Genomic DNA, 23326 nt, shown 5'->3' on the forward strand with positions numbered 1-23326 from the left:
ATGCCAATAATGCATATCTCACAGTTTTGGTAAAGGACTAATCTCTGGGGGGGGGGGAAGCATTGCAAACTATGAAATGCTAATCAACTGTAAAGTAATACCAAACCTTAATCTCTCAGGCGACAATAACCCTGATGAGTCTTAACACCCATCTTGGCAAGTTTTGAGTGGCCAGGGGCACACAGCCTCCAGTGGCCTTCCAAGTCTCACCCATATGGTACCCGGAGGTGGGAGGGAAGGAGCGCTCAGAGGAGAGAGGTACGCAAGCCTCCGGGGTGAGGAAATTTTTACTTTGTTTTGAGAGTTCAGTCTCCTTTCTAAACAGAGACAGGCTGGGTTGGGGGAGGGGAGACTAAAAGAAGATGCTAGGCTTCCGGGCAAGTTTAAGGTCAGGAGCCAGGACTCCAAAGTCAGTTTCCCCCTGGGTTATGGAGAGGCTACTGCCCACCCCCAAAGTAATGGGCCAGAAAAGCGCCCACCGGGCTCTCGCCAGGCTCTTAGCCTGGTGTCCGGGCGTTCGCTCCTCGCTCCCGGCTGTGGCGCGGGGCCGAAAAGTTGAAGCAAGAAGCATGAACTTTCCGGTTTCTGAGCTGAGCAGAACTGCGCGAAGCTGAAGCCTGCGGGGCGGGCCGGGCTCTCCGCGCCCGCACCTGGGAGCGAGCTCCAGGCCGCCAGCGCTCGCCCCCCGACAGCTCTTCCTCTTCCCCAGCGCAGGAAGGAAGCAGCAGCCGGTGCGCAAGTCCCAGCGGCCGGGGGCCTCGCTCTTCAAAGAGGCGGGCGCCCGGGGCGCATCCCTCCCAGTCCCGATCCCCGGTCGGGTGCAAACCTCCGCCTCCCCCCACCCGGCCCGGGCTCCTTCCCGGCGGGCCCGGTGAGGGCGGCTCCTCCCCAACCCGGGCCCCCATAAAGGCGCGTCGGGTTTAGGGGCTATGGAGAGAAAAGGGATCGAGAGAGTGCAGCGAGGAACTGTGCTGCTGCCTGTGGCTTCAGTCGGGTTACGTGTGGGGAGAGCGTTTTCCCTCACCCCTCGGAGCTCTGCAAACGCCGCCGCTGCACCAGCTCAGCCCCGCTGCCGCCGGCCTCGACGCCAAGACTTGCATGCAAACAAAAAGGAAAAGGGGAGGGGCCCGGGGAGAGCAGGAGCCCCCTACGCCAGGCAGGGCGCGCGCCTCCTGCAGCCCTCCGCAAAGGGGCTTTTATTAGCCGGGTTCAGCCGTGACCCCTGGTTCTCCCCCGACCCCACTACGGCCGTACACACACCCTCCCAGCCGTCCCTTAAGTGAGGGCTTCGAGTTCACTTCCTTTGTCTGGATGCTCTCAGCGCCACCTCCCCACCCCCACCTTTGCAACCTTGACGTTGACTCCTGCACTGGCTTGGGAGGCGGGTTAGTGCCCGGCGCCCGCGCCACCCGCTGCCCTCGCACCGAGCAGGCACGAGCAGGCGCCCGGACCCCGCAGCCACGGGCGCGAGACGGATGCCCGCCGAGGGCGCAGGATACTCACCAGTGAATGGGGAAATATACAGACATGAAGTCCTAGGGGAGCCTGACCCACGCCCTTGTGATTTAAACACGGTCACTGCGTCTCGGGTAAGGATGTCACGGGCGCAGACAGGCGCGGCAGGCTGCCGAGTGTGGGCACTGGGCGTTCGCCGGTCCGCCTCCCGGAGACAGCCCCACTGCCAGCAGCGTCGGCAAAGCAGTCGGAGCTCTCGGTTCTCCACCGAGCTCGCGGCCCCACAAAGAGCCCAGGAAGCCGTATTTATAGGGGCGGGGGCGGGGCTCGGCTCCGGGAGGCCCCGCCCCCCCTCGCCCACTCCTGGAATAACGTCACCAAAATCATGAATGGCTTCGGCGCTCGCAGCTCCCGCTGGCGGCGGCTCGGGGGCGCGCTCGGCTCTGCTCCCCGAGGGCAGTGGTTTGCTGCAGCTTCTAGCCCGGCCCCCACCCCACGACTCACACACGCAAACACGCGCGTGGCCATGCGCGCGCGCACACACACGCACGCAAGGGGACCGGAGTTCAATGTCAACGCTACTTCAGACCTACAATCCCGCGGGCGTTGGCGCCCCGCGCCTCTCTCCCTGCACACACCTCCGGGGCCGGGGTGGGGGGACTTGGGGGCAGAGGACCGTGGTGTGAGGAGGGCGCCGGGACCCGCTCCGGACGTGACCGCTTGGCGCGGGGAAAGGGCGCCATCCCTCAACCATCGCCCTCTTTGGTACCCACTCGCCGTCCCCGGCCCACACCTCGGGACCCCTCTTCAGCGTACATCCCCCAAACTAGGCCTTTCCCTGGCATCCTCGCCCGTGGCACCTGGATTGCTGCGCCCGAGACGCGTCTCTTCTATCCCTGGGAAGATGCGTGCAAATGAGAGCACAGCTAAAAAAGAGGCAGTGGGAAGGTGGGAGGGGACGCGGAGCTGCGGGACCGAGCGCCCGCGGGGGTCACGTTAGCTTGCAAGGGACTGGTCTGCAGCCCTGAGAGCCGTGGAGGGTTTGATTTGTGTGAGAAAGGATGTGGTGTCGTCGTAGGGTTTTTCCACTGGACACATACACACCCGGCCCGTGGCGGGGGAACGGGGGTGCTGGGGGACGCCGTACAAGCACACCCCACTAGCCTTGGCTCCCAGATCTCCTCCAAGGAGAAGAAACAAAGAGCTTCAGCCGAACCCCTCCCACACTGCCCGGGAATTGCAACGCCGGGAGTCCCTCCGTGCAGTCAGGCTGCGCAGCCCCCAGAGCAGGGATGGGAGTCTGCCCCTCTGTGGCTGGAGTGCGTTGCTTCACACCTCTGCCTCAGTCTCCTGTAAAATGGCTTTACAACCCTGACTTAAGTGTGTACTGGGGACAGAGAAAGTCTATGTATGTGTGGAGGGGGGAGGAGGGGGGACAGGGGGAGGACGGTATCCAAAACTAGGCAAAATGCAGTGTGCATTGAAGTCAGCTCTTCGAAAGATAGTGAATGTATTGAATCCATATATATGCGCTTAAAAGTAGAAACATCAGGTTTATCTCAGGTAAAGGTGGATAGGATTAATGGTGAGGGTTTCACAGTGGCAGGGCCATGAAGAGGCCCTCATAATTTGATCAGCCCTCTCAAGCCAACCCAAATAAAAATAATCGATAAGAATTGATAAGAATAATTAAATTAAAACTAACTTTCCTATTTTTAGTCATTCATATATACAACCTGAATAAAAACAGTGAACTTCCGATGAAAATGCAGCTTCAAGATCAGCCCCCTAGGGACTTGCCCGGTGGCGCAGTGGTTAAGAATCCGCCTGCCAATGCAGGGGACACTGGTTCGAGTCCTGGTCTGGGAAAATCCCACATGCCGCGGAGCAACTAAGCCCGTGCGCCACAACTACTGAGCCTGAGCTCTAGAGCCCGTGCTCCGCAACAAGAGAAGCCATCGCAATGAGAAGCCCACGCACCGCAACGAAGAGTAGCCCCCGCTCGCCACAGCTAGAAAAAGGCTGAGTGCAGCAACGAAAACCCAACGCAGCCAAAAAACAAAATAAAATAAAATAAAAAAGATCAGCCCCCTAGTTGCTCCCTCCAACCAGAGAAATTCAGAAGCTTCTCGTCACCCCCATCTCCACTCCCTCCCCACAAGATAAATCAGAAATTGATTTGTGCTTCTAAGTACCACCTCCATTCTGCTCCTCTGGAGGTACTGTCCTGATGGAGGGCGATGATGCTTCTGTGGACAGATGCCATGGTGGGGTGGGGATTCCAGGTGTGAGGTTACTGCCGCCAGGGGGCGCTGTTTGTGCCTTGGGTGTAGGGTGGGGAAGCTTCTCAAAGGGTGGGTGTGACATGTCATCTACTCCACCAAAGGAGAAGCCAGTGCTTGGAGAACTGGTTTCCAGGCTGGACTTCCTGGGGCACTTAGAGGAGAGTGCCTGAGCTAGAGCCTGGGTGAGCAGAACTGATGCCTTCTGCCATCTCTCCCCAGTAGCAACCCGTGGCAAGGCCTGGCATGAAAGACTGTCTCGCCGCTTTTACACCAACAGCCGTGCATTATATCTTTGTGATTATTGCTTTGTGAAACTTTCAAAACTCAGGAAGCTACCCCTCCCCCCCACACACACACCTTAGTGTCAAAATGGCCTCATTTTGGAGAAGAGGATGGGAAGTAAGGCCTCCATCAGCAGATATCTGGCCTATCAGGCCTCTGGAAAAATTTCCTACATTGGAGAACATTGAGGTAATTATCTTCTGCTCCTCTTGGAGAAACTTTGTATTAATGCCAATTTTAGCTAAATTTCACCTCCGTCAGTAGGATGCAGTTGAAAGTAAGCCTTGGGTTGGGACCCCAAATCTATAGTTTCTATTTCCCCTCTGTGTCCCCATGACACATTCATTCATTTGAAAATATGGGAAGCATAGGGCTAAACTTTTATACAACTATAACAAATATACCATTTCTCAATCAGAATACTCTCTATAGTGCCTTGCAGGTTTTCAAAGCATTTCCATGATCTCAACTTTCAAAAGAATGTAGAAAGATCACCATAGCACAACTTTACAAATATGCCAACAGAAGCTGAAATAAATGAAGGGGGTTTCCAAGGTTCACACAGCCACTCTACTACATTGCTGTGGGGCACTGTGTTTCCTTCATCTCTCTAAAGACACAGGTTATTTTAACCTTCAGACTGACCAATTCTTCCCAATACCCCATGAGATAGGTTTCTATCCCTGCTTCCTTTGAATAAATGAAGAAACAGAAACACAAACGAATGAAGTTGCATTGAGCTGCAGAAACTTAGAGCTGAAAGAGACTTTCCAAATCACTGAGTCCAGTCTCCTCATTTTACAGGTGAGAAGACATCGAAGATTAAGTGGCATGTCCAAGGTTACCAGGCTGTTAAGTGGTATTGATGGAACCTGAACGCAGGCCTTCAAACTGCTGGTCAAATGTTCTTTCCACGACAACCCCACACCTTGCATTGCACTTGCCAGGAAGTCAGCAACAGAAGTCAAACACACGACCTGGTCTCTTGAAATCCCCTCAGTCCACCACCACCATTTATTGAGCATTTACTATGTGCAGACCAAGGAACTAAATACCCTTCTGTAGTCCCTTCTCCTACCTTTGTCTCCAGGAACTAGAAAGTTGAATTGCAATTCTGCTTCGATAAAAATCCAAGTGTAATGAGAACTTTACAACCTGAAAAATCCAAGTTGTAATGCTTTCCAACATTACATAAATCCGGTTTCCCAGCTCCTTCTCACTCTCACCTAAAATAAGAGTTAAAAAAAAGAATAAAGGTAATGAGCTTTATATCTTATTAGAGTTATCTCAGACACCACTGTGCCATGTATGCAGGACACATCTCTAATTACTCATCGAGTAAAAAAGTCTCCATCCACATTCATTTAGTAACATATTCCCACACTTTATGTCCCTTCTGCCTTTGCAAAAAGGCAGTATTGCTTGCAATTTGCCTAGTAGTGGTGAAGCCGGTTCTTGGGTTAGCTAGAAGGGACTTCACAAAGTAAGTTTGTTGAGATACATTCACATCTGTTAGAACACTTATGCCTCACAAACAACTTTAAGACAGAGGCACTATCGCCCCATTTTAGAGCTGAAAAAAGAGGTTCTGAGAAGTTAAGTAACATGACTCTCAAATGGCTCAACTAAAATTTGACTCTGGGGCTTGTTGGTTCTAAAGCCTATATTTTCCCCACAATGCGACATTTATCCTCGCCTCGGTGGCTTTGTTTGTTTTAACAGCTAATCTATAAACTGAATACACAGGTGTTGATTCCAATAGCAAAGATCAGGACTACTTTGTGACCATCCAGTGGGGTAGTAGGGCTGGCAGAATAAACAAATTTCCCACCCTGGGAATCTAGGAATTTCTCAAACTATCAGTCAAAGGCTTGGGGTTAAAAAAAAAAAAAAAAAGTGAGTGGGAGAAAGGGAGTTTCAAGCCAATTTTTCAGTGAAATTCATTTGAGTATATAAGAAATCTGAAAGGCAAGAATGTGTGTGGGTTGATGTGAGGATGAAATGAGATAATGTTATGAAAACACTTGGTAAGTTGGAAAGCACTGAGCAGATGCACGGCTTGTTTTTAAGATGTGGAGGGGGAGGAAAGAGGGGGTTCAGCAGACATGATTGCATCTGCTTCAGTTTTTCACTTATTTCAACCACAGACTGCCCCATTTTCCCCTGGAGCCCCTTGACTGAAGTTTCCAGCTTTTGCGGGGCAGACATCAGAGGCAAGCAGTGAAGCTCTGCCTGGTGGGCACTGCTGTGGTCCCAGAGTCCTAGCAGCTCCCCTCACACCCCATGGAGTTTTTGGTGCCTCCCAGCAAGCGTTCAGCTGGGTTCTGGGCACATGATGAATGAGCGGGCCTGAGAGTGTGGGCACGCTCTCCCACCTCGGCCGTTAAGGAATTAGCAGTCCACCACACAGAGCAACCCAAACCCACCAGACAGAATGCTCTAGCCTTCCACTGACTTTACTCTAAGTCCTCAGCAAGTTGTGTAAACTCTCTGTCTCAGACTCCTAAAGCAATAAGGCAAGCAATAGCGTCTCTTTTTAGCTCTCAGGATGCTAATAAGGCTGAGAGAAGCTGCTTTAATAAATGCTCAAGAGCGAAGTGCTTTGCATCCTATCATCAGAGCCCTGCAGCCCAGTATGAAGCCCATGGACGCTCTTGCCCTGTGCATCTCACGAGGAGCCTCCACCGTTCTGCCCAGAGCGCTCTCACCCCCAAAAGAAGCCTGGGATCTGGCAGCCCATGAACTCTTGCCTTCCCAAATATCAAAGAGATTCAGCCCTGGCTTATTCTTTATTTCTATCAAGGGGGCTTTGAACCAAAGGGATTTTTTCAGAGAAAGAAAACTCTATGGAATCTTTAGGGTCCAGGCTCTTAAAAGAAAACACTAAAACTGGAACCAGTTCAAGGCTCTCGTGTCCAATTAAGGAAATACTCACATTCCTGTCCTGGCTCTGGCCCTAGCGTGCTTTCTCTCTTTCCACATCTACACAGGAATGTACTTTAACAGCCAGAAAAGAGGTTACTATCACCAGGACACAGATCATATAGCAGAGGGCTCCTCGGGGTGGACTCCAGCAGGCTGATATCTTCCTCGAATTAGACAAAGAGCACAGACCACAGAACAATCCAAATTCCCTTCATACCACCCTACCCCCCACCATTTCACCCACACCTCCGGACCAGAGAAACTCCATGGTTCCTGTGGTGTTAGGAAAAAAGAGAAAAACACTTACAATAGCTTCTTGTGAAGAAAAGCACTTTCAGTTTTCTTTTCAAATATACAGGATGTCGGCTAGCTTCCTCCAGGGCCAGCTGTGTCCCTCTTGATTTCACACCCACCGTTCCTCCTTGGAGGAACAAGCAGTGAATTATGCACGGGGAGCAGCTCCTTCTGAAGGTCTCTGCCAACTCTGTAACCCAAGCTAACACCAGCTCACTGGAGTCCCCAGTGTACTTCACACCCACATGGTGCCCAGCCTTGGGATCAGATAGCTGGGTCCATATTACACCTTCCTGACCTTTCAACAACAATTCTACCAACAGATAGAATTAAGGAGGTATTGAGCACCTACTACGTGCCAGATGGTGGAGTTCCAAGGAATTACTTTAGGAGGTCTTTAGTTCTCTCCCATCTCCATCACCCCCAAAACCATCGCAAATAGACACACACACTATGTGATAAGAGAGGGTCTGACGGGTCAACACAGCTCTAAGACAAATCACTAAATTGTTTTAGTGATCCCCTAAATAATTATAAAGCCAAATAAAAACAGCACATGTGCTATGTAAGTACAGTTTGCATATAAAAACCCTAGCCTCTACCCATCCCACCAGATTTTCTATCCCAGAGTTCCCTTTATAAAGAAATCAGGGCTGCCTCTGGTGCTTGGCATGGTGTCCGTCACTGGGGAGACTGGGAGATGCCAGCCCCTCTAGGACCATCTGACAGCTGCTGTGATAGAGATGTGAGCATGGGGGGTGTCGTGATTACTCTTGTCTTGGGGAGAAGGGTGCTGACTACCGGAATATAAATTCTATGAGGGTAAGGATTGAGTCTGTTTTGTTTACTGCTGTACCTTTACCACCTGGAAGGGTGCCTGGCACATAGTAGGCACTCAAGAAATAGTTGTTGAATAAATGAATGGTATCATGAGAAGCTAAAGGGAAAGGATGCCCTTGAGCTGGCCTCAAAGGATGGGTAAAAGCCAGAGACAGGCGATGTTAGCAACAAGAACAGCATAAGCAAAGACCCAGGGGTGAGAAAGTGCCAGGGTGTGCTGGGAACCAGGAGTGAGCAAAAGAATCTAGATCTTGGGAGGGGGCACTGGAGGCCCCTACAACTCCAAGTCTGCATGTGAAATGGAATACTTATTTGTTAGGAAAGGGCCTTGTGCTTGGCAGAATGGACTGTGCACCAAATTTCTGGCAGGAAAAATGTCTGGCACTTCTGTTAGCCAAACCAGTCCAGTTTCCTCACCTCTACGTTATTTGAGTTAATATCAGCATTTCTCCTACAGTTGGGTGGGGCCTAAGCAGAAGCGTTAAGTAGGTCAGATTGAATTTATGTGACTTGTGTCTTCTGAGACTTCCCCTTTCCATCTCCTCTTGTTTCACACCTTTTTTGAGCCGCCTCAGGCACCCACTGATCTCAAGAAACCCATGCTGCCTCCTTCATATTGGCCTCCCAAACTCCAAAGCCACCTTTTTCTTTTCCAAAGAAAAGTCCACTCTTCAGAGCCCTAATCTCAGGCAGCTGCCAAGCAAGTGAACTTGATCTGCCAAACAAATTCACACTATTGTGAGAATGACATGCTCACAGTATCTCCAGGGTCTCCGTCTAATAGTGCCATTTCAGGCAGGCTGAGTGGGTGAGAGGGAAGATCTCTGTGGTCCCGGAGCCTGGAGGATGGTTGATGGTCGGAGGCTGAGGGGAAACCATGCCCTGAGAGGACAGAGAAGGAAGTGAACCCCTCAGAAAGGCTGGGTGGGTGCAACCATGGGTACAATAGATAATGACTTCCCTAGTCGGTCACAGCCCTTCTGGAGGGATCTGATGGGAATCTTTGACCCCAGCTCGAATATGATGACAGCATTGGAGCAGATTAACGCCAGTGATCAATGGGGAGGGGTATAAAAAGTCTGGGCAGATCATTTTCTTCCTTCCTTTGTACTAAGAAGGGACGGAGTTTTAGACCAAAGAGTACTTCTCCAAGTGGACCCCAGGCACCCAGCACCCCTGCCCAGGCCAGGTCAAGCAGCCCACGTGTGCACCAGGAGAGGTGGCCCTGACGTCACTGCTGAAGTCCTGCACCAGTGTGAGCAAAGCTGATGACAGGTCATGATGGCGAGGAAGGCCAAATGCCCTTTCACATGCTTGATGAGGCCCTGGGGCATCAGAGGCTTCCATGAAGGGTTTCTAAGCCTTGTGAGTGGATGGCGTGGCGCATGGGCTCGGGCGGAGCTGGGGACAGTACTGCTCACCAGCTACTGAGGACAGTGGGGCAGCTGGCCCCCACGTCCTCCACCCCCGACCCTGCCATTAAAGCCTGAACTGCAGGACTCTTGCCTTGCATCCCCACTTGCCCTCTGAGAGAGCACCTGGCCGTCTCATTCCTCATCACTCTGGCATCCTCTTAAGATAGGAAAACCAGGGGCGTCCCTGGTGGCGCAGTGGTTAAGAATCCGCCTGCCAATGCAGCAGACACGGGTTCAAGCCCTGGTCCAGGAACATCCCACATGTTGCGGAGCAACTAAGCCCGTGCGCCACAACTACCGAGCCTGCACTCTAGAGCCTGCAAGCCACAACTACTGAGCCCACGTGCCACAGCTACTGAAGCCCGCGTGCCTAGACCCTGTGCTCCGCAACGAAAGAAGCCACCACAGTGAGAAGCCTGCACACTGCAACAAAGAGTAGACTCTACTCGCCACAACTAGAGAAAGCCTGCGCACAGCAACGAAGACCCAATGCAGCCAAAAATAAATAAATAAAATAAATTAATTTAAAAAAAAAAAAGAAAAAGAAAGGAAAACCAGAAATAGGGAAGGAGACCCTCCTGAGGCTGTTTTCTAACTTCACTCTTTAATGCCCTGATGTTACTATTGAAAAAAGCTAGATCGTTCCAGTCTTTCAGGAGGCTGGGAGCGGGCGGCCCCCGCCCCTAGCCACAGGCTCTTTTTTATTTAGGGGTAGTTGGAGAACCCACCAGTGAAAGCCCTGACCCACTTCACTTCCTGTTCCTCACTGGAGGGGGTCTCCTCCACACACGTTCCCCAGGGTTATTCTCCGGTTATTGCCTCCACCTCCAGGACCCTAATCTTCCCCAGTGCTTACTAATTTCCTCATTTAAAAAGAATATATAAAGACTAATGAATTACACACCACATATGATGTTGTCTGACATTCTTAATAAGAGAATGAACAGGTCTCTTTACTTGTCGGGCCTCAGTTTGCTCCTCTGTAAAATGTACCTGATATTCCCTGCCCTCAGCTCGTCACACATAAGGGTGCAGTAGTGGCGGACACTCGGCTTCCTTGGCAGAAAGGTACAGTGTTAAATTATCCTCTACTGGATCTGCTTGAAGATGAACAGTAAAAAGAAGGGATAGTGAAACCCACATCAATTATTTCATTTTGTTGCTTGTTAACAGGAAAACATAGCAAAGGTAGCAACCCTTTCTTGTTTTCTGAGAAAGAGAGGCCAAGCCAGTTCTCTTAGAAGAGAATGATGCCAAATATAATGGTTGATAACCCATCTCTCCCTCTTCCCAGCACATTTCTCAGAGTATTTGAACTAGTCTTGCACTTGCCAATGCCTTGGCTAGAAGCACACAGTATGTGAACTGCTGCATTTCCGTCAAAGCCCAGGGAGGTTCCACCAGCCTTAATTGGCAGGCAGACGGCGTCCCGCCTTCACAGCCTGCCCTTCTGCACACGGGGACACGGGCAGACGAAAGCTATTTGTTCAACAAAGAACATTAAGAAATACCCTGGTATTGAATGCCAGCAAGTCACCCAGCTCTTTTTTTGTTCTTGGGACCTCCACATGTCCACACAGGCACATACACTTACATGCCAGGGGCACCTTGGCAGTTGAACAAGTGCTCTGTTTTCTGGGTCTAAGGTAGGGAAATAACGCTGACCTCAATCCAAACAGAAACAGAAACTTATCCAATTCATGTTGTTTTACCACTTTGTTTGTGTATGAGTGTTTGTCACAAGCAGCAACAAATACCTCCCAGTGACTACAGGGGAAACAGGTGTGAAGGACTGGTGTGATTCCAGTATCTCTGACATTCTCTTCCTTCCACAGAGCAATGACGGGGAGCAGTGGGGGCCATCACCGTGACAGGAGCCGGCACCGGGATGACCATCTGACGGTAAGTAAGGAGGGGCAAGCTGGAGCAAGGGAGGTCAGAAGGGGACCTGCTGTGATGGCCCAAGAGAGAGGTTGTGTCCATGGGAGGTGCGGATGACAAGGTGAGAGGCCATGCAGAGATGGAGGCTTTAGAACTCGGTAATTGTTTGGACGTGAGAGCAGAAGGGAGAGGGAATTGGAAAAGTCTTGGAGTTCTTGAGCTTGGGTGACTGGAAAACTGCCACCATCTGCTGGAAAAGCAAAGCCCAGAAGGGAATGATGTGGGGAGAAGAGGATCATGTCAGTTTTAGATGGGTGGGGTGTCCATGTGATGACTGCCTGTTGAGTTGCGGCTGTGGCTATAAGTGTTGTCACACCATCCACACTAGTTGGTTCTCTCACTCTGGGGTCCCTGGTGGCTAAGGCTTCTGTTCCAAAGGTCAAGTCTGGCAAGTCTCTGTGCCGTGGTGCTTTGAAGCTGTTGCAGACTGGGTTCTTCAGAGACAGCTGTGGAGACAGGGTTTGGGGCCAACACTGATGAAAGGAAGGGGAAGAAGCAGGCTTGGGCCAAGAAGGAAGTCTAATGCAGGCTCAACAAATCTCAGCCAAGCCTATGGGGAGCTTTGGGGGAAATATTACCTGTCAGAGTGTCCCGCATTGGGACAAAATGCCTGGGTCTTTGTTCTCCTGCATCTGCAGTGTGGGCTGTCCTGGGGAAGGCCTGATCTTGGGAGAGGAGGCCCTCTTCAGCCGAGGCTGACCTTGAAGGAGCTGGGAGCTGGACGCAGTCTGCTGACCCCACTCCCAGCAGCTGGGCAGCAGGTGCTCCCCTGAAGGGGATCCAGGTGGCACATTTCCATTTCTACCACAGACCCCAAAGCTTGCAACTCTGCTTTCTTGCCTCTCTTCCATTTGCCGTGCATCGCAGAGGACCACAGCTTGGGGAATCCTCCGGGAGGGGACAGATTAGATGCCAGCCCACCTTCTCCCTTTTGCAGGCAACAGAACTAAGGCCCAGAGAGAGGAGTTGACTTTCCTCAGTTCTGACAGTCAGTGAGCGTGAACTCAGGACCAGCACTGGTCCTCTGGCTCCTCAGTGTGTGCTTTCCCAGGAAAAGAGACTGCTCTGTGCCCAGCAAGTCATGGCGGGCAGACCGTTGCTCCCAGCTCGGGGATGGGCTACAGGTTGTGCCCCCGTCTTCACCTTCATTGTCTGCAGATTTGCTGGGAGTGCTCAGGACGCACACCCCAAAATTAAGTGAGGTGGGCACAAGAGAGCAGACTGAATTCAGATTCCCAGAGAGGCAGGCGCGGGGAGTGCTTAGAAATCAGACTGTCAGATTCCCAGAGCAGTTCCTTGCCTCTGATTTTTATCCTGGGACTGAGCCAGCTCCGCAGGGGTCATTCCGGAATCTTTCACAATTGCTCTCGATGGACTAGGCATTGGCACGGCCGTCAGCCTGCACTGGGCGCATTAGAGGAAACGTCTCCATGAAACAACCCGTGGGACTTCCCACAGAGCTGGTGCTGAGGACACTCTTGGTGACATTCCACTGTGTCTTCTGGTTCTCCCTCACGAAGCCCCATGGGGAGCCTCAGCACCAGGAATAGCTGGGCTTCTCTGAACCAGTTGCTTCATTTTTACAGCATAGGTGTAGTGAGTGCTGTCCGTGCTTTTCTTTTTTGCTTTGTAGGTTAGGAAGTCAGAGCTCGATTTAAGATAACTTAGTCCAAGTGCGTGGGACCTTAAAATATTTGATAAGGTATTGACCCCACCAGGCTTAATCCTCTTCTTTTATTTTCCCTTCCTCCCATACTCCCTCTCCTTATTTTTTTTTAAACTTTGCTCTCTTTTATGTGATTTCCGTAAACTCCCTCAAATACTTTTTAGGATGATGTAATATGTAAATAACAAAATTAAATGTGACTTTTTGGAGGCCTTCAATTTTTCTTGGGACTTGCTACTCTGAGTATTTTCTTCTGTGTAACAAGGATGGAGTTGTAATGGCTTCCAGGAGGGCCTGAACCTGGCCTTCCCCACCCTGCAGTACAAATCATGGTCGCATCTTTGAACCACTATGGATGAAGTTCAAATGCTAATGGAGTCCTAGAGCAGTCCGACTTCCTGAGTGGTCACCAGAATTCAGGTCTTCCAAGGGTCTGGGGGAGAGTCTCATATTTTTCCCACTTTGCCCTGTGTGTGGCCAGGACCAGCTAGTTGGACTGCCTTGCTTGTTGAGATGCAGACGTGATGCAAGTTCATACCTGGAAGCTGTCTGGGTTTTGCAAGGGCACATCACAGTTCTTGGAGGTATTTAAATATCTCCAGGTGGGTCAGTCAATTACAACTGCCTTCACGCTGGTGTTTCCACAAGCTGGGGTATTTTTTTTCCCTCCTGCAGTCCTAAATGGCCCTTAAGAGGCATTCTTTCCAAGCTGACACATCAAAGCATCTCCTCCTGGTATTTAGAATCTTAAACCGCATTTCCTAGGGGTGAACACATCAGTACAAGAGGGATTTGAAAACCAGACGTGTCCACCTTTCTGAGTGACTATCTCTACTGTGGCCAGGGCTTACTGGGCCAAACATTCACTCCAGGATTCCTGAATTCCCATGCTTGGCCCTGATGATTCTGTACAAAAGGAATTATTCATTCTCGGGTGTCAAGTGGGCCGATCACCACAAGCAGACAACGCCCAGCCCTACACAGGGTGTGTATTATCCTTTGTCTTTGGGTTATTTCAGATCGCGGGGAAGGGGAGGGAAGATAGCAATGAAAGCTCTTGGAAATGACACAGAGCAGGAATTAACCTCTCTTAGCCTCAAGTTCCTTGTCTGCCAAGGAAGGGGCAGGGATAATAATGCCCACCTTGCAGAGCTGGTATGAAGAGTAAAAGAGCTCAATGACAGAAAACACCTGGTACAGCACCTGTCACAGAGTCAGAAGGAGCTCCTTAAATGGTAACTATTTCGACTGTGTAAAATGCACATGGTCATCTCAACATTAAGGCTTTGCTAGCTCACAGTGTGCTCCATAGACCAGCACCATCAGCATCTCCCAGCAGCTTGCTAGAAATGCAATTTCTCAGCCCTGCCCCAACCTGCTGAATCAGAAGCTGCAGTTTAACGAGATCCCCAGGGGACCATATGCACATTACAGTTTGAGAAACATCGAATTAAGGGACGTCTGTTTTACCTTTGAATCTGGTGGATTTGATGGCATTTCTCTTGGTAGCCACAGTCAGTAAATGAGTCTGTCAGTCAAATCTAGGCAATATTTACCTAACACAGCCTGCTTGGGGCCAGGCTGGCTCTGCGGTAGCTCTGGCCAGCCCATGGCTTGCCCTGCTCACCTGCCTGCCGCGGTCACCTGCTCAGTGGCCAAGGCTCCGGGGAGATGGAGGGCCCCTTGTTTACAGGGCAAGCACAGATAAGGTTTCTCACAGCCCCACCTGAGCTCCTGAGCCAAGGTAAACTTGCTCTCCAGAATCGCTCCCTGACTGGAAAATGTGTCAGTCTATTTATTTCTCACTCCCACTGGAAAAAAGGTGGGGTGGGGGGGAGTGGTTGGTCATGATGTCATTCTTTCCACGGAACTTCTCAAAGGCATCAAATTTCACGGTGACTTCCAGGCACCGCTTGTGTTTCGCTGCACAGTACAGAACAGAACTGGCCAGAAGCACAAGTTTCTCTTCCTTCTCCCAGCACTCTGCCCCCTTCCTCCTTCTCTTTCTGGGGTTTTCACTCCCTGAGGGTTTTGCAGGCAGCCCTGCAAAGGAACCTGGGAGCCACGAGGTGTGGAAAGTTTTCTTAGCATTTCTCTCAGAGGTGACCTGCGTCTGGGGAAACAGTTGCTGGTTGGTGGGGATGGAGGGCAGGTGTTGGCTCTAAGTGGGTAGGGAAGGAACTCCCTGGGGGCAAGGTTAGCACTTTCCAACACATCAGAGAATTAGGAACAAAGGGTGAAATGATTTTTCTAAAACCATACAAAGAGTCAGCAACAATTGGGACCATTGCATTCATCACAATTCTTGTTTACATTTCTCTGGAGAAGAGCTGAGACTTTCTAATTGGAAAGTCTGGCTCCCACAATCTGACGAGAGATGCTATAGGCTACCAGAGAGCACTGGAGGAAATCTGGACTCATGCTAGGAGTGCGAGCCCATCATTCATTCCCTTTGTCAAGACATCAAGATCTCCTGTCATTCAACGTTGCTTCCATCCCAAGTCTGAGGTACTTACTAAGAAAACGAGAATTAATAGAATAAGAGAAGGGCCTTACGCAGACCAATAAAGACAATGTGCCGTGAACTAATGATTAATCCAGTCCAATTTAAAAACTTTTAAAAATGTATTTGTAATATTTCAACATGTAGATAAAATCAGAGACTAATACAGTGAACACCTATGGACACACTTCCCAGCTGTATCAGTCAGGACAGAGTTGGTTGTGCTGTGGTAACAAACATCCCCAAATTTCAGTGGCTGAGAGCAATAAAGGTTCATTTCTCACTCATCCACCTGTACTCCACAGGTAATCTGGAAATATCATGTCTGCTTAGGGCCTGGGGAGGAGAGAAACTTTTCCTCTGGGCTACCATGTTGGCCAACAATTTTGTGCACTGAGACCAGAAATGTAAGTCACTTCCACTTCAAACTTCCACTTCAGTTCATTGGCCAAAGTCTCCAGGCTACCCCTAACTTCAAAGTGAATGGAAAATGCAATCTTACCATGGGCCTGGAAGGCAGAGAGCCAGAAATATTGGGTGGACAGCATTAATGATGACCACATCAGCTTTAGAAAATATTAGCATATTGTCTTATTTGCTTCAGGTCTTTTTACTTCAAAGAAAGTAAATATTAGAGACACAGCTGAGTTTCCCTCTGTCCTCTTCCCCACTCCATTCTCCTCCCTCATTTCCCAGAGTGAAGCACTGTTTTGAATTCATCATCCTCGTGCATGTTTTTATATTTTTTATTATATTTATTGCATTTTTATGTATCCATAAACATTATAAAGTATTATTATGCTGTGCCAGCTTTTAAACTATATATGTATATGTATGTGTGTACAGAATCATAATCTTCTGCAATGTGCATTTCTCCCCTAGCATTACAATTATGTGATTTTCATCTATGCTGACACACACTGTACTGTATTCCATTGTATAACTATAATACAATTTAGTCATCCAGTCTCATGGACTTTTAGGTTGTTTCCATGTGGCAGCAAACATCTTAATACATGTCTCCTTGTGCATACATACAAGACTGTATGCCTAGGAGTGGGATTTCTGGACACGACCACCTACAACTTTACTAGTAACAGCCAAATTGCTCTCCAGAGTACTTGTATCAATTTACAATCCCACTAGCAGTGAATGAGGCTCCATGACATAACAGATCTTTGCCAGCACTTGGCATTGGCTAACATAAATTTTTGCTGATCTGGTGGGTGTGTATGGTATTACATTACTGTTTTAATTGGTATTTCTTTGATTAATAGTGAAAGCAAGCATCTCTCTGTATTTTTATTGACCTTCCGGGGTTCCTCTTCTGCAAATCAATAGTTTATATTCTTTGCCCATTTCCCCCATGTGTTGTTTATCTTTTTCTAATTAATTTTAGAGATTTCTTTACATGTTATAGTCACTGAAAATATCTTCTCCCAGGCTATGGCTTGTTTTTCACTTTGTTATAGTGGCCTTTTGTTGTGTAGAAGTTAATTTTAGTGTAGTCAAAATTATCCATTTTTTCTGGTTTCTATTTGTGTGTGTGTATTTCTTAGAGAAATCCTTCTTAAAGTCATGAAGAATTTTTCTATAGTTTCATCTTGTATCTTAAACTTTTGCTTTTTGTTTTTATTGAAGAATTCTTTAATCTACCTGTGGTTGATTTAGGGTAGAAATCTAATTTTGTATTTTCCATATGAAAACAGTTGCTCCTTAGACTCGTTTACTAAATAGATCCACACTGATTTGTGACATCTCTGCCTTGTATTCTTTCCAAGTACAGGTGGGCCAGTGGCTGGGCTCTCTATTCTGCTCCACTGGTCTATCCTTTTGCCCAAATGATATTGTCTTCATTACTAAATATTTTGATGATAAGTCTTGATATCTGGTAGGCAAGCTCTTCTACCTTGTACTTTTTCAAAATTGCTTCTCAGTTATTCTTGGCCCTTTCCTCTTCCAAATCACTTTTGGGATCAGATTGTCTAGTTCCAAACAAAACAAAACACCCTGTTGGACTTCGATTAAAATTCCATAGATGAATTTGACATCTTTATGATTTTGAAAGTTCCTATTTATTCATTTCATTTTGTATGACATGTGATTATGATTTCCAAACCCTCCATAAGACCCCTCATTTCCTCCTCTGCTCCCCTCTCCAACCCTTCTCACTTTTACTCAAGCATTGCTTACTCCCTATTTCTTATTGCAGCTTCAGTATTTTTACTTGTATTTCTTTTTTTTTAAATTTTATTTATTTTTTTAAATTTTTGGCTGCGTTGGGTCTTTGTTGCTACGTGCGGGCTTTCTCTAGTTGCGGCAAGCGAGGGCTACTCTTCGTTGTGGTGCGTGGGCTTCTCATTGCGGTGGCTTCTCTTGTGGAGCACGGGCTCTAGGCACACAGGCTCAGCAGTTGTGGCTCTCAGGCTCTAGAGCACAGGCTCAGTAGTTGTGGTGCACGGGCTTAGTTGCTCCGCAGCATGTGGGACCTTCCCGGACCAGGGCTCAAACCCGTGTCCCCTACATTGGCAGGCGGATTCTTAACCACTGCGCCACCAGGGAAGCCCTTTACTTGTATTTCTTATCTCCTTCAAAGGTCTCCTAATTCTTCCAACTTTTCCCAGTGTGCAAAAGGTAAAACCCAGACACATATCATAATGACAAGGGGCAAAGAAAAGGGTTCCAATAGTCTCCTATGAGGAGATATGACAGCATAATTACATATAGGGGGATGCACAATAATCTTTTCTGAACTTCAGGAGGTAGTATGGGAAAGAGGCCATTCTACTGAGTTTGAATCCCAGCTCTATCATTTACCAACTCCAATTTTGGGTAAATTACTTAACCTTACTATGCCTCAGTTTTCCCTTCTGTAATGTAGGGATGAAAATATTAATTATCTCACAGCATTAGTACGAGAAATAAATAAGTTAATGTATGTAAAGTGACTGGTATATTGTGTGTTATCTATTATTGTCATTACTAAGATAGGATTACCATGGCACACCAGGAATGTGGCTAGTTTGAATGCTCAAACTAGATAATGTCAAAGTAACTCAGTAATCTTAACACCAGACAAAGAACTTACTGGTTAGTGTTGTATCTTCTCATTAGGTAGAAGGGCACCATCCACATTGTTGCAGTTTAATCATTAGTGGTCCTCAGTGGTGCTAGTTTAGTGTTAACCATGTTGCAAATTTCACAGAATCATTGAGTTCAGGGTTGGATGGTGCCCAAGAAAATCAATCTAATTTCTTACCTCATGCTTGAAACCTCTTAAAATAAAGCTATAGAAAAGGAAGACTTTTATGAAAGAAGATCAGAAAAGGAGGAATATTGAAAGAGCATCAGATCTACTTAAAAAATAAAACTGAGGAGATGGTAGAAAATAGCATGAATCAATAAAGCTTCAAAGATTGCTGGGAGTGGCCACTAAGAGAAGCTGAAAGTAAGGGGTGGCGGTTGTTCTAGAGAGCTGATAGCCTTGGTCCAAAAGAGAGAATTTCATTCAGAAAAATGTCTGTGCCTTGGAAACCAAGGGCATATTCTCAAGAGTCCACCTTACTGCCTAAATGGGTTATCTGAAGGGCTTGGAACAACCCCTCCCCTCTTCCTGCCACCAGGCTGCCAAGAGACCTGGTATTTCTACTTTTGTGTTAAGACTTTGGGTGCCCTACTGAAAAAATATATATATGATTTATGAGGAGTAAGCCCATATCATCCAAGGAACACTTAGATTGAATTCCTCAGCTTAGGCCTAGCTGAGAGCAGGTCATAAGGTATATACATAGCAAAAGAAGTTCTGCTGGGCAGAGGGGAAGGGAAATGCTCTGGGTGTGGGACCCTCTTACAAGCAGGGAAGGTCAGAATGGAGCCTCAATAAAACCAGAGCAGGGGATGGTGGGGGGATGGAGTGAGGTAATACAGTATAGGGTTGTGAGTGAGGGTGCAGGAGAGGAGGGTGAAGAGTGGATGGAATCACCCACCTGGAGTTGGCTCTAGCTCCCAGAGGTTTCTTTCAAATGATTTGAAGAGCCACAGACCTGTGGGGAGTCTTGACCCCCTCCAAGGAAGCAGGGTTAGATCAAGGACCACATATCACCATGTGGGATCTCCCTTCTGAACACAGACTCCAGGGTCAGAGAGTTTCACATGCACTGTGGTTTGTCCCTGATGAGAGCAGCACCCTGTTTACAAGCACTTAAATATCTTTTTTGCTGCCCCTTACACCCCTGGAAGCTGGAAAGGGCAGTAACATTATCCCCAAGATATGGAAGAGAACACTGAGGGTCAAAGAGGAGGGCAACTTGCCATTGGTCCCACAGCTGGACAGGAAGGAGTCAGACCAGCCTCACATCGGGAGCCCCACAGCTGCCAGAAGGGAGCTTTGAGCCAAATGGACAGCTGGTCGAAGCTATGGCAGGCACTTACCCCAGGTCATTATCTTAGAGCATGACTGGGCGGGGCTGGCTGCCCTAGGTGTTTCCTCCCACAGGGAGGGGTCTGCTAAAGGAGCTGCCACCCTGTAGAGGTCATACACCTGGGTGTGGGCACACAGTACTGTCATGAAGCTTGGTTGCTGCCCGGGCTGCAACAGCACCTCCTGCTCTAGCCTTGTGGTCACTGCCACTCCTCCATTCTCTTAATTCATTCATTCAACACACAGTGAGCACTGACACACTAAGAATACAGAGGCAAAATAGGCCCCCATCATGGCCTTTTAGTGTGGGGGAAGGAGGCAGTGCCTAAGCAGACAAGGGCAACAAAATCTTGACTCTCTTTTCAAGAGTGGGAGGATAGTGAAGTGGTTAGTATCACAGACTTTGGAGCCAGAATGGGAAAATGAATTAAGGCGGGAGGATATATTTGAAGGTATCGTAATTGAGAATGTTGTAGAAATAAAGAATATATAAAACTTCTGTTGAAAGGATTCAGTGTTAAACAAGATAGATAAAAAGGGAACTCACACCTAGAAATATTGTAGTAAAAGTTAAGAACATTAACAACAAGGAAAATTCTCAAAATATTTATAAAGAAAAAGTAGATCAACGAAAAAGGAAAAAGAATCAGAATGATACGAAACCTCAATAACAAAGATGCATACAAGAAAGAAATGAAGTAATACTTTAAATGTTGGTGGAAAAGGACTTCAAACCTAGAATTTTATATCCAGCCAAAATATCATTTAAATGCAAGTAGTATCAAGTATATAAGGCTTCAGAGGGCTTCCTCCAAACCCCTTTTGAAACATTCTTAGAGCTAATTTTTCAATGCAGGAAGCTAGAAAAAAGCTCCAGAATAAACCTAGAAGGAGGAAGAGGAGAAGGATGAGGAAGGAGGAGGAGGAGAAGGAGGAGGGGAGGAAAGGAAAACATAACATAATGTCAGAAATCAGAGAGACAGAGTGCAGAAACAACAAGACATTAAGCTGGTTTCTTGAAAAGGTTGTAAAATATACAAATAGTATATGACAAAGTTAGAAGAAGAAAAAAAGAGATGTAAACATGCAATTAATACTGAAAGAAACACCAGCACAAAAAGCTTTAGACTAACAATATTATGAAAAATTGAAATTTGGAGACATTAAAATTGATACAATTCTGGAAAAGTATGAAATTCCAAAGTTGCAACAGTAATAAACAGCAAACTGAATTGTCAAGTATTCAATAAAGAATTACAATGTAATCAAAGACCTCCCCTCTTCCTGAAAAGCCCTAGGCTCAGACGGTTTTACAGATAAGTTCCACCTAATGGTAAGGATGAGATAATACCCTGACATACACAAACTGTTCCAGAAAATAGAAGTCAGTTTCGCCTTTGTTATAAGACTGGTCTAACCTTCATTACAAAGTCAGATAAGGATGGTAAAAAAAAAAGAAACAAAAAGCTATAAGGCTATTTCATGTTTGAATATTGATATGAAATTCTACATAAAATATTAGCTAACTGTATCCAACAGTGTATTTAAAAAGTTATGACCAAGTAAGGTTTATTTTTAGAATACAGAAAAGTTTAATGTGAGAAAAAACTATTAATGTAATTTTTACCATTAATGAACAGAAGAAGAAAAATTTCATGATTATCTCAAGAAATGTTTTGAAAAACATTTGAACTTTTATTTTGAAAACCATTTGTATCAAATAAACACTTTTGAATTTTTAAAAAAAGTCTCCAAAAAAACTAGAATAAATGTATATTTTCTCAACTTGATGAAGGCTACATATTAAGTGTCTACAACATATATATTACATGGAGAAAGTTTAGATTCATCCCCACAATCAAGGGTGCCTGTTATCATTGCTATGGCTCAGCATAGTACTAGAGACTTAGCTAAAGCAATAAAAATCAGAAAAATAAATAAGCGCTATAGGAAGGAAAGAGAGAGAACTCTGACCGACCACACTGACAACTCAACATAATAAAAATATTATTAGCACTAATAGAAAGCTCAGCATTTGCTCAATGAAGATATCACAAATATCTTTCTTCTATTGATACATCACCTATAAAAAGTATATTAAAATAGAAAATATATGAAAAACATACAGTTTTTTTCAAAATAGCAAAAACAAAACAAGCCATGGAGTATTTGAGTATCATTCTTACAAAGATGCATAATACCTTCAAAGAGAAAAAAATTAAACAAAAAAGGCAAACCTACAGAATAGGAGAAAATATTTGCAAATCATATATCTGATAAGGGGTTAAAATCCAAAAAATATAAAGAGCTCATACAACTCAACAGCAAAAAAAACGCTCTGATTTTTTTTTTTTAAAGAGACATCTTTCTAGAGAAGACATACAAATGGCCAACAGGTGAAAAGGCACTCAGCATCACTAATCATCAGGGAAATTCAAATCAAAAGCACAATGATATATTACCTCACACCTGTTAGAATGACTGTCCTCCAAAAGGCAAGAGATAACAAATGCTGGCAAGGATGTAAAGAGGAGGGAACCCTTCTGCACTGTGGGTGGGAATGTTAATTGGTGCAGCCACTATGGAAAACAGTATGGAAGTTTCTCAAAAAAATTAAAAATTGGGCTTCCCTGGTGGCGCAGTGGTTGAGAATCTGCCCGCCAATGCAGGGGACACGGGTTCGAGCCCTGGTCTGGGAAGATCCCACATGCCACGGAGCAACTAGGCCCGTGAGCCACAACTACTGAGCCTGCGCGTCTGGAGCCTGTGCTCTGCAACAAGAGAGGCCGTGGTAATGAGAGGCCCGCGCACCGCGATGAAGAGTGGCCCCCACTTGCCGCAACTAGAGAAAGCCCTCGCACAGAAACGAAGACCCAATACAGCCATAAAAAAATAAATAAAATAAATTTTAAAAAAATAAATAAATAAATAAATAAAATTAAAAATAGAACTACCATATGGTCCAGCAACCCCACTTCTAGGTATATATCCAAAGGAAATGGAAACAGGATTTCTAAAAGAAATCTGGACTCCCATGTTCTTTGCAGCATTTTATTCAGGATAGCCAAGATTGAAAACAACCTAAGTGTCTCCCAATGGATGAATGGGTAAAGAAGATGTGAGATACAGATATAGATATAGATATAATCTCACATCTTCTCCATCCATTCATATGTTTTATATATATATATATATATGAATGTTATTCAGCCATGAGAAAGAGGGACATCCTGCCATTTGTGACAACATGGATGGACCTTGAGGGCATTATGCTAAGTGAAACAAGTCAGACAGAGAAAG

The 23326-nt window shown here is 46.9% G+C and overlaps 1 protein-coding gene and 1 long non-coding RNA gene across 3 annotated transcripts in view; one reads left to right on the plus strand and one right to left on the minus strand.

Moving 5' to 3' along the window:
• LBH (LBH regulator of WNT signaling pathway) overlaps positions 1 to 5225 on the minus strand; it is a 29537-nt gene extending 24312 nt beyond the window's left edge. Inside the window, exon 1 of one of the 2 annotated variants that reach the window (XM_082426172.1) lies at positions 5101 to 5225. In XM_082426172.1, the coding sequence (XP_082282298.1) occupies positions 5101 to 5210 (110 nt within the window). In that variant the 5' untranslated portion in view covers positions 5211 to 5225. Of the gene's footprint in view, positions 1 to 1503; positions 1750 to 5100 lie in introns of those variants that run through there. The other variant, XM_082426173.1, reaches the window with a different exon arrangement.
• A 4326-nt stretch (positions 5226 to 9551) lies between these two features.
• On the plus strand, positions 9552 to 22982 carry LOC309643446. The gene is made up of 2 exons (XR_014253780.1): positions 9552 to 11142; positions 11332 to 22982. It is a non-coding gene; the product is annotated as an uncharacterized lncRNA (long non-coding RNA).
• The last annotated feature ends 344 nt before the right edge of the window (positions 22983 to 23326 follow it).

The sequence above is a fragment of the Balaenoptera physalus genome (assembly GCF_965194825.1).
Source record: "Balaenoptera physalus genome assembly, chromosome: 15".
Classification (NCBI taxonomy): Eukaryota; Metazoa; Chordata; class Mammalia; order Artiodactyla; family Balaenopteridae; genus Balaenoptera; species Balaenoptera physalus.